This window comes from Narcine bancroftii, chromosome 4, assembly GCF_036971445.1.
Source record: "Narcine bancroftii isolate sNarBan1 chromosome 4, sNarBan1.hap1, whole genome shotgun sequence".
NCBI lineage: Eukaryota > Metazoa > Chordata > Chondrichthyes > Torpediniformes > Narcinidae > Narcine > Narcine bancroftii.
The window spans coordinates 243,035,102-243,047,214 of NC_091472.1; the positions used below are offsets into that span (position 1 = coordinate 243,035,102).

The 12,113-nt window shown below is 41.8% G+C and overlaps 1 protein-coding gene across 3 annotated transcripts in view; it reads right to left on the minus strand.

The window, feature by feature from the left end:
- Positions 1-12,113, minus strand: part of maip1 (matrix AAA peptidase interacting protein 1) — a 34,773-nt gene that overhangs the window by 21,479 nt on the left and 1,181 nt on the right. For all 3 annotated transcript variants that reach the window (XM_069934536.1, XM_069934537.1, XM_069934535.1), the window contains exons 2-3: positions 3,471-3,542; positions 1,953-2,079 (exon numbers count right to left, since the gene is read on the minus strand). In XM_069934536.1, the coding sequence (XP_069790637.1) occupies positions 1,953-2,079; positions 3,471-3,542 (199 nt within the window). The remainder of the gene's footprint in view (positions 1-1,952; positions 2,080-3,470; positions 3,543-12,113) is intronic.

A 12,113-nucleotide genomic window follows, 5' to 3' on the forward strand; every position in this document is an offset into this window, starting at 1 on the left:
ACTGAAAAGTGGCAAAGCAGCAGGTATGGATGGAATCCCCCCAGAAGTCTGGAAGGCTGGCGGCAAAACTCTGCAGGCCAAACTGCATGAGTTTTTCAAGCTTTGTTGGGACCAAGGTAAACTGCCTCAGGATCTTCGTGATGCCACCATCATCACCGTGTACAAAAACAAAGGCGAGAAATCAGACTGCTCAAACTACAGGGGAATCACGTTGCTCTCCATTGCAGGCAAAATCTTCGCTAGGATTCTACTAAATAGAATAATACCTAGTGTCGCCGAGAATATTCTCCCAGAATCACAGTGCAGCTTTCGCGCAAACAGAGGAACTACTGACATGGTCTTTGCCCTCAGACAGCTCCAAGAAAAGTGCAGAGAATAAAACAAAGGACTCTACATCACCTTTGTTGACCTCACCAAAGCCTTCGACACCGTGAGCAGGAAAGGGCTTTGGCAAATACTAGAGCACATCGGATGTCCCCCAAAGTTCCTCAACATGATTATCCAACTGCACGAAAACCAACAAGGTCGGGTCAGATACAGCAATGAGCTCTCTGAACCCTTCTCCATTAACAATGGCGTGAAGCAAGGCTGTGTTCTCGCACCAACCCTCTTTTCAATCTTCTTCAGCATGATGCTGAACCAAGCCATGAAAGACCCCAACAATGAAGACGCTGTTTACATCCGGTACCGCACGGATGGCAGTCTCTTCAATCTGAGGCGCCTGCAAGCTCACACCAAGACACAAGAGAAACTTGTCCGTGAACTACTCTTTGCAGACGATGCCGCTTTAGTTGCCCATTCAGAGCCAGCTCTTCAGCGCTTGACGTTCTGCTTTGCGGAAACTGCCAAAATGTTTGGCCTGGAAGTCAGCCTGAAGAAAACTGAGGTCCTCCATCAGCCAGCTCCCCACCATGACTACCAGCCCCCCCACATCGCCATCGGGCACACAAAACTCAAAACGGTCAACCAGTTTACCTATCTCGGCTGCACCATTTCATCAGATGCAAGGATCGACAATGAGATAGACAACAGACTCGCCAAGGCAAATAGCGCCTTTGGAAGACTACACAAAAGAGTCTGGAAAAACAACCAACTGAAAAACCTCACAAAGATAAGCGTATACAGAGCCGTTGTCATACCCACACTCCTGTTCAGCTCCGAATCATGGGTCCTCTACCGGCACCACCTACGGCTCCTAGAACGCTTCCACCAGCGTTGTCTCCGCTCCATCCTCAACATCCATTGGAGCGCTTACATCCCTAACGTCGAAGTACTCGAGATGGCAGAGGTCGACAGCATCGAGTCCACGCTGCTGAAGATCCAGCTGCGCTGGATGGGTCACGTCTCCAGAATGGAGGACCATCGCCTTCCCAAGATCGTGTTATATGGCGAGCTCTCCACTGGCCACCGTGACAGAGGTGCACCAAAGAAAAGGTACAAGGACTGCCTAAAGAAATCTCTTGGTGCCTGCCACATTGACCACCGCCAGTGGGCTGATAACGCCTCAAACCGTGCATCTTGGCGCCTCACAGTTTGGCGGGCAGCAACCTCCTTTGAAGAAGACCGCAGAGCCCACCTCACTGACAAAAGGCAAAGGAGGAAAAACCCAACACCCAACCCCAACCAACCAATTTTCCCCTGCAACCGCTGCAATCGTGTCTGCCTGTCCCGCATCGGACTTGTCAGCCACAAACGAGCCTGCAGCTGACATGGACTTTTTACCCCCTCCATAAATCTTCGTCCGCGAAGCCAAGCCAAAGAAAGAAACTGTTGAAAAATTATCATTAAGCTGGAAAGTTTGTTAAAAGGATGTTACCAGGGTTGGAGGGCTTGAGTTGTAAGAAGAAACTGGATGGCTAAGTCTTTATTTTCCCTCCTAAAGTGATAAAGGCTGAGGGGCGATCTTGCATTCACAACAGTTTCAGCTGGTCAGTTTAAAAAATAAAACAAACCTTGGTTATCATAATAAATTCCAACATCGCCTGGTGTGCTATACATAATTTCTTCCAGATCAGCAGCCAAGGCCTGCCTGCGGTTAACTGGCAATGCTGAGCATTTTTCTTCCAGCTCCTCCAATGCCTGTACAGAAAATACATATTTGGATAACAAAAAACATACCAAAGAGATACATTTTATCTGCTTCATACAGTATAGTTTCTGCATGAATCAATCAAAAAGAAGACAGACATCACCTACAATGATATACATTTATATAAAAAATGTCTCTGATTTCATCTTTTGGATTTAAAGGGGAAATACAAAGTTGAAGCCATGATTTAAATAAATATTAATCTGTTTTATTACAATAATCAGAAACTATTTTCTTCCTCCAAAATTCACGACTAAATAGTTTTGAAAAATAAATGGCTATCAACTAGAGAATACACATGTTAATGATTGGAAGCAACACACACTTCAAAGATCCCCTCAGTTGGTAGTTCGTTTCTACATGGCTGAGAAGCTGAACCTGTGGATTATTCGGAGCCTTTGTAGGCACACATTTAAGAAAATTGTGATGGTAATCTGTTTTATATGCAAACAATTACTTGGAATTAGTAACAGACTAAAGAACGGAAACAGGCTCAGCTTGACCATGCCCCACAGCATGCCCTCCTACTTTAGTTCCACTTGCTTGCATTAGGCCCAGACCTCTCCAACCCCCTCCTGCTCATATAGATATCCATGTTTCTTAAAGGAAGCGAATAAACCTGCATTTACCACTTTATCTGGCAGCTTATTCCATATACCCACCACCTCTGAGTGAAGAATTGTTCCCTCATGTCTCTTCTTAGTCCCACCCCAACACCTTATAGATATAACCTCTCATCTCAGATTCTCCCACTCTAGGAAAAAGACTGTTTCTATTCATCTTATTGATGCCTTTCATGTTTTTATAGACCTTAAGAAATCCACTCTTGACCTCCTTTACTTGAAGGAGATTTAGCTATCTTAATACAATCTAAGACCACCAACACCTCCATTACTGATGCAGACGTGCCCTGGATTTTCTTTAATTACCTCCCACTCCTGCTTATCCTGCCGCAAAGTAAACATATTCAAACAATATTTATTTAACATATTCTCGATTTCCTCGGGATCGACACATAAATGCCTTCCCCCCCCTCCCCCCAGATCCTTATGGGGACATTCTTTCTCTTGTAACCATTTTGTTGAAAATAAACATTGTTTTGGATTCTCCCTTACAGTCTGCCAAAGCCATCTCAAAACCTTTTAGCCCTCCTTTATTTAATCTTCAATATGCACCTGCATTCCTAATACTCCTCGAGGAATTCCATCAAATGTCTGCCTATATCTGATAAATGCCTTTTTTTCTTTCTGATCTGTGCTTCTATATCTATTGTTAATTCAAGGACAAGAAATTACTGCTCTTTCTTTAAATATGTACAAATCTCAAGATAAAAATGATGAGATGTTTAATCCAAAAATCAAATGAAAATAAAGTGTATTACCTCTTTTGAAACAAGATCTTTCAATTCAATGAAGTTGCACTGTGATAGCATCTTTGACACATGCACAAAGGCCTGTGGAAGAAGTCAATATGAATTGTATGAGGTTTTACTTTCACAATGTGGCATTTCAGATTGTGATGTGCATATTGATCTTCTACAGCTGACATGGAAGAGAAAATTAAAGAAAAATATTTTGTGTTGCATTACAAGCAATATGATCGTGAGCTTTCAGTCGACTAGAAATAATTGTCAAACATAGTACCATATAAATCTTGGTTCAGAACTCCTGACTGGAGGTTTGGCATTGAAGTTATTGTTTTGACTACTTGCTGCAAATAGGTGGGAACTGATCCCTATCAATTTCTGTCTCTACTCACTGTTTTCTCATGTATATTGCGTGCAGGTGGTTGAATGCAACTATTCAGCTACTTAAAGGGGCTTCCAACTGTGCTAAATGATGCAAAGCAAGCAGACAAGTCAGAGGCATCCCTGAAAGTTTGTTCTCAAGTCTGCATAAAGCAACCATTACTTGGTCTGATTGGACTATCTGCCTCTCTTCTGTGGTCATGTTAATGAATGTGTGCCCTCGTACTTGAGGCCTTCAACTACTATTAAAAACCAGAGGGATATACATGCTGTGTTAACAGACATTTTGATCTACTTCCCTTGCTTGATCCAATAATTTGAAGTTTATTTATTGTTCTTCATTTCAAAAAGTGAACATTTTGTTTGTATTAATATGATATTCACATCCTAACTGACACTAAAAATACAAAACTGGGTTTGTCAAATCAAGCAAGGGAACAATTCCTCAATAAAAAAGTTACAAAAACTTTTGGATGCCATTCACTCTGCTACACTTGGCACTATTTCCTCAAGGTATATGGGACTCATTGGCAATGACGTTGATGGACACACTTACTGATTTGACGACACAATGGTGGCTATCAATTAAGTATGGCTGCTCTTCCTATTCTGTTAGGCAGAAAATGGAGGATCTTGATCCAGTAACACATGACCATGTCTACATAATATGTGGCTTTGAAAGAAATTTACTGGTCCTATCTTTCTGCTACTCTTTCTGGAAGTCAGGATTGGGAATTGCTTTGATGCATTTTGAAGATGATACAATAGCAAAAGTATGAATGGTAAGATGTTGGCATGGGATACCATGTAAGCTGCTTTATTATGCATGAAGGGAAGCATCAAGTGTTGTTGCTGACAAAATTATTTATCTTTATAAAAGAAAATTAAAGAAGATTTTAAAAAATGGAATATGTTACCTATTACTTTGATGGGTGGAGTAAATTGTGTTAAGATGCATGTTTTTCCTCAAATTCAATATTTGTTGCAATCGATTCCAATTTTAATTCCTCAAAACATTTTTAAGGAATTACATGTTTGTGATAGAAAATATTTATGGAAAGGGAAAATAGCTAGGGCTGCTTTGGAGAAATTGACTTGGAAATATGATCTAGGAGGTTTACAGCTCCCCAAGTTTATGAATTATTAGAAAGCAGCACAGTTGATATTTATTAATGTAATGTAGGAGTTAAATAATGTTCCAGCATGGGTAAATATAGAACTTGATAAAATAGGAGAAACATCCACAACATTATATATATATATATATATAAATGGAATGCAAGCTTGTTAACAGCAAATAGAGAAACACCCATGCTGAAACATTTAATTGAACTTTGATACCAAATTTCTAAAGAGATTGGAGGAAGAGGTTTCATATCTGGAAGAACACCTTGATTTCAAAATTGAATTATTCCATTTTCTATGGAAAATGAAATTTTCTTTACAATTTGGCAAAATTGTGGTATTAAGAAAATTAAACATTGTTTAAAGCTGAGCAATTTATTACTTTTAGTAGAATGAAGGAAAAGTTTAAGAAATTGGAAAATACAAGATATTATTATTATCAAATTAAGAGTTTTTTGTGAAACTTTTGGTCAAGATTTAGTATTGAATGGAGACAGAAGTAGAATTATTATTAAGTACTAGGGATGTAAAGAAATTCATTTCAGAGATGTATGAATTATTACAAAAGACTTGAAAAGAAGTAGTTCATAAATCGAGATATAAATAGGAGTTTGATTTAAATAAGCAAATAGATGAATGTAGTTGGATTCAGAGTATGAAAAGTACAATAAATGTGAGACATTGGTTAGTTCAATATAGTTTTATTCATCCATTATATTTACCACAAAAGTTACATGAAATATATTTATTCCGATTTATGCTTTTGATGTGGACCAAAAGTTGGTACTTTTTTTGCATTCAACTTGGTAGTGTTTCACAATTGAACCTTTTTGGCTTGAAATGGTTAATTTATTGGAAGGAGATGTTAGAGGGATTAAACCCAAATTAAAACTGAATATGTATCAAGTAAAATTTGTTCAAATTGCTTTGTCAATAGCGAGAAAATGTATTGCTATAATTTGGAAGTCGGATACTGATTTGGGACTCTTCTTAAATTTCAATGATTCAAAGTTATTTACTTACTTGTAAACCAAAATTCCTCAAGTCATCAAGTACAAGCTCATTTTTTTTCTTGTCATCTTATCCACATTTGAAATTGGATTGCCTTATCAGCATCACATGGAATGTTAACAATAAGCTACTAAATAGAACTCAACAGGTCATGCAGCATCCATGGGCATAAAACGTCAGTCATTGTTTCAGGTCACAGGACTATTTCTCATGACTAAAATGGGAAGAGGAGAAATCAACGAAATCAAAGCAGGGGAAAAAATGTGTGGATAGTCTGAGGTGATAAAGGTATGGGAATTGAAATCGCACACAGATACGTCTATTTCTGACCTCTTCCTTTGCAGAACATCATATCACAATCCTCCTGGACAGCCTTAAGCCCAATTGCATACACATTGATTTTTCTAATTCCATGTAACCCCCACAACAATCTGGTTCCACTATTTTCATCTCTTTAACTACTCCAAGTTTATCTTTCTCTATAATCTATCTCCTCACCCCCCCCCCCCCCCACCTACCCGTGGTTTCTTCCTAAAGGAATACTCTATCATCTCTGAGCCCATCCCCAGCTTCTTCAAGCCCTTTATATAGTTGATATTGACCTTCCCACTTTAGGCTTAAAGGTCCTGACCAAAAATGTTGATCAAACAGTTCTCCCCATGATGCCACCTGACCCACTAAGTTCCTCCTGCAGCTCATTATTTGCTCAAGATTCCAACATTGGATTTTTTTTGTGTTTCTTTTTTCAATTGAATGTTGATGATTTGAGTTTACAAAAACTCTGGCTGAGCAAGGAAGCAGGCTCACTGGGTGAAATGGCTGACATATTCAGCTCAATTCAAAGGATTATTTAGTGTTTCAGTTTGGACAACTCTCCATCTGAGCTATTAAAGTGTTGCCTCCTTTGCATAAATGATGTCACTCAATTCTGAATTCAGGCTCATTTATTTTGCAGGTATGGGATAGTTATGTACACCAATAAGAATTGGACAAACAAATTTAAGGTGGATTTTTAAGCTCATTTCTTCCTTTTTGTTTTGGAGTGTTGGGAAATATTCTCTTTAATTAAAGGAAAATTATTTGGTGAATTATCAGATCTGACCCAATAATCACTTATCACTCCCATCTTCAATGGCTTAACTACTTTCCAGCACACCCATTCAAAATACGAATTTATATTAATGTGATACCATGACATGGTATTACCTTATAGCTTATCTATGTAATCACAGAATCACAGTGCGGCTTTCGCGCAAACAGAGGAACTACTGACATGGTCTTTGCCCTCAGACAGCTCCAAGAAAAGTGCAGAGAACAAAACAAAGGACTCTACATCACCTTTGTTGACCTCACCAAAGCCTTCGACACCGTGAGCAGGAAAGGGCTTTGGCAAATACTAGAGCGCATCGGATGTCCCCCAAAGTTCCTCAACATGATTATCCAACTGCACGAAAACCAACAAGGTCGGGTCAGATACAGCAATGAGCTCTCTGAACCCTTCTCCATTAACAATGGCGTGAAGCAAGGCTGTGTTCTCGCACCAACCCTCTTTTCAATCTTCTTCAGCATGATGCTGAACCAAGCCATGAAAGACCCCAACAATGAAGACGCTGTTTACATCCGGTACCGCACGGATGGCAGTCTCTTCAATCTGAGGCGCCTGCAAGCTCACACCAAGACACAAGAGAAACTTGTTCGTGAACTACTCTTTGCAGACGATGCCGCTTTAGTTGCCCATTCAGAGCCAGCTCTTCAGCGCTTGACGTCCTGCTTTGCAGAAACTGCCAAAATGTTTGGCCTGGAAGTCAGCCTGAAGAAAACTGAGGTCCTCCATCAGCCAGCTCCCCACCATGACTACCAACCCCCCCACATCTCCATCGGGCACACAAAACTCAAAACGGTCAACCAGTTTACTTAACTCGGCTGCACCATTTCATCAGATGCAAGGATCGACAATGAGATAGACAACAGACTCGCCAAGGCAAATAGCGCATTTGGAAGACTACACAAAAGAGTCTGGAAAAACAACCAACTGAAAAACCTCACAAAGATAAGCGTATACAGAGCTGTTGTCATACCCACACTCCTGTTCGGCTCCGAATCATGGGTCCTCTACCGGCACCACCTACGGCTCCTAGAACGCTTCCACCAGCGTTGTCTCCGCTCCATCCTCAACATCCATTGGAGCGCTTACATCCCTAACGTCGAAGTACTCGAGATGGCAGAGGTCGACAGCATCGAGTCCACGCTGCTGAAGATCCAGCTGAGCTGGATGGGTCACGTCTCAAGAATGGAGGACCATCGCCTTCCCAAGATCGTGTTATATGGCGAGCTCTCCACTGGCCACCGTGACAGAGGTGCACCAAAGAAAAGGTACAAGGACTGCCTAAAGAAATCTCTTGGTGCCTGCCACATTGACCACCGCCAGTGGGCTGATAACGCCTCAAACCGTGCATCTTGGCGCCTCACAGTTTGGCGGGCAGCAACCTCCTTTGAAGAAGACCGCAGAGCCCACCTCACTGACAAAAGGCAAAGGAGGAAAAACCCAACACCCAACCCCAACCAACCAATTTTCCCCTGCAACCGCTGCAATCGTGTCTGCCTGTCCCGCATCGGACTTGTCAGCCACAAACGAGCCTGCAGCTGACGTGGACTTTTTACCCCCTCCATAAATCTTCGTCCGCGAAGCCAAGCCAAAGAAAGAAGAAAATTTATGTAATCACTAATAAGCCAATAATTATCCCCTAATTCCAGGTTCCAGTTTATTTCTCTCCCTTTCTACAACCACAGGCTTCAAACCTCCCTCCCCAGGGACTTTGAACCTTGTCTAAAAGCTTAGTCAGCAACATTTTTTAGAAGCTTGATCACTATTGTAATGCAGTAAAGTGGTGTGCTAAAATGGAAGCATCTTTCTCTATGCCAAGCTTCCAAGACTTTCATCTATTCTCTATTCCTTTTGCTCTCTCAAATGTATCTAGAATATTTAATAAGTTACTTGTTGTTACAAAAAATACCTACACTGATATTTTTTTTTAATTTTGATATTGGTATTCATGAGGCCAAATGTAGAACATTTCCCTGCATAAATTAGTCATCACACTTCCTGCATTATTCAAAAGTACCTCACAGCTTGTTGAACACTTCAGGAGATCTTGAAAGAGACAGTAAACCTGTTTTATCATTCTGGAAGTAAGTCATCCTTAATCCAAATGGACTCCTTAAGGCGGGGGTTTTCAAAAGTTTTCTTTTCACTCACATACCACTTCTATGCCAGAGGTGCTCTCTGATTAGTAAGGGATTACTCAAGGTGGTATGTGAGCTGGATGAGGTCCTCACCCAGGAAGAGACATACAAGGCAATTGAACAACTGAAAGCAGCAGGTATGGATGGAATCCCCCCCAGAGGTCTGGAAGGCTGGCGGCAAAACTCTGCATGCCAAATTACATGAGTTTTTCAAGCTCTGCTGGGACCAAGGAAAGCTCCCTCAGGACCTTCGTGATGCCATCATCATCACCCTGTACAAAAACAAAGGCGAGAAATCAGATTGTTCAAACTACAGGGGAATCACACTGCTCTCCATTGCAGGCAAAATCTTCGCTAGGATTCTCCTAAATAGAATAATACCTAGTGTCGCCGAAAATGTTCTCCCAGAATCACAGTGGGAATTTCGCGCAGAGGAACTACTGACATGGTCTTTGCCCTCAGACAGCTCCAGGAAAAATGCAGAGAACAAAACAGAGGACTCTACATCACCTTTGTTGACCTCACCAAAGCCTTCGACACCGTGAGCAGGAAAGGGCTTCGGATGCCCCCCAAAGTTCCTCAACACGGTTATCCAACTGTATGAAAACCAACAAGGTTGGGTCAGATACAGCAATGAGCTCTCTGAAACCTTCTCCATTAACAATGGCGTGAAGTAAGGCTGCGTTCTCGCACCAACCCTCTTTTCAATCTTCTGCATAATGCTGAAACAAGCCATGAAAGACCTCAACAATGAAGACGCTGTTTACATCCGGAACCGCACGGATGGCAGTCTCTTCAATCTGAGGCGCCTGCAAGCTCACACCAAGACACAAGAGAAACTTGTCCGTGAACTACTCTTTGCAGACGATGCCGCTTTAGTTGCCCATTCAGAGCCAGCTCTCCAGCGCTTGACGTCCTGTTTTGCGGAAACTGCCAAAATGTTTGGCCTGGAAGTCAGCCTGAAGAAAACTGAGGTCCTCCATCAGCCAGCTCCCCACCATAACTACCAGACCCCCACATCTCCATCGGGCACACAAAACTCAAAACGGTCAACCAGTTTACCTATCTCGGCTGCACCATTTCATCAGATGCAAGGATCGACAACAAGATAGACAACAGACTCGCCAAGGCAAATAGCGCCTTTGGAAGACTACACAAAAGGTCTGGAAAAACAACCAACTGAAAAACCTCACAAAGATTAGCGTATACAGAGCCGTTGTCATACCCACACTCCTGTTCGGCTCCGAATCATGGGTCCTCTACTGGCATCACCTACGGCTCCTAGAATGCTTCAACCAGCGTTGTCTCCGCTCCATCCTCAACATTCATTGGAGCGACTTCATCTCCAACATCGAAGTACTCGAGATGGCAGAGGCCGACAGCATCGAATCCATGCTACTGAAGATCCAACTGCGCTGGGTAGGTCACGTCTCGAGAATGGAGGACCATCGCCTTCACAAGATCGTGTTATATGGCGAGCTCTCCACTGGCCACCGTGACAGAGGTGCACCAAAGAAGAGGTACAAGGACTGCCTAAAGAAATCTCTTGGTGCCTACCACATTGACCACCGCCAGTGGGCTGATATCGCCTCAAACCGTGCATCTTGGCGCCTCACAATTCAGCAGGCAGCAATCTCCTTTGAAGAAGACTGCAGAGCCCACCTCACTGACAAAAGACAAAGGAGGAAAAACCCAACAGCCAACTCCAACCCACCAATTTTCCCTTGCAACTGCTGCAACCGTGTCTGCCTGTCCCACATCGGACTTGTCAGCCACAAACAAGCCTGCAGCTGACGTGGACTTTACCCCTCCATAAATCTTCGTCCATGAAGCCAAGCCAAAGAAAGATGTGAATGGAAGGAAAAAAGGCTTGAAAACCATTTTTTTAAATCATACCTAATTGACTTATGTGCAGGTTTCATAACTCCAAAGGAAATGAATTAATGACAATTTTTCTCAAGCAAAATGTTTCAGTTAACAATTGGATCTAGAGCAGTGCTTCTCAACTTCTCCCCCCCACCTCCTCCTCACATACCACCTTAAGTAATCCCTTACTAATCACAGAGCACCTATGGTGAGTGGGAAAAAAGGCTAAAAAACATTGAAGGGGAATGGTCTCAGTTTTAAAAAAGAGCTCGCAACCCAATCTCTGATTGCCAAAACTGCCAATTGTTCTGACCAGGTGTAAAAGATTAAAAGCAAATAATTAAAACTGACAAGAACTACTAATTTTGGCCAAGTTTTAGCACTGTGCAGAATGAGGACAGTTGCCTTCCCATATAACAGAAAGTACTAATAACCGAAAAATATACCATGATGTGGTGTCCTGTTACCCTCCCAAATCCTAACTCCAAAGGCAGATTTGAAGTAGGAAACATTTCATTCAGGTAACTTCATTATTTTAGGATACTCAATTCCAGGAAGTTTACTTGATTGTCTCTCAGAAAACAAAGACTCTCCTGGTAATTGAGAAAAAGGGAGGGACAGTAGGTTTGTGATAGATGTACAGAGATAATTTGTCCACTGAAATGGAGACAGAAGTGTGGAAAGAGGAGTTAACTGTCAGAAGTAATCCTGGTAAATTTAAGAGCCAAGTTGATGTTGGCAGCATAGTTAATGAAATTGTCAAATAAGAAGTAGTACCAATGCAGATCTCAATGTAGCAAAGAAAGAGTTGGGGAGAGGTATCCAATTAGAATACCTGACAAAAAGACAAATGTACCTGGGACCATGCCTCTGCCCATGGTGGAGAATGTGAATAGTATCCCTAATGTAGATGGGAAAGGACTAGATGAGGGGGAACAGAAGGAAGTTGCAGTATGGGGAGTCAAGTTTGATGGGACAGGGCAAGTAGAAACAATTGGACTGACAGGCAGTTCTGTTTGTTAATTTTGGGTA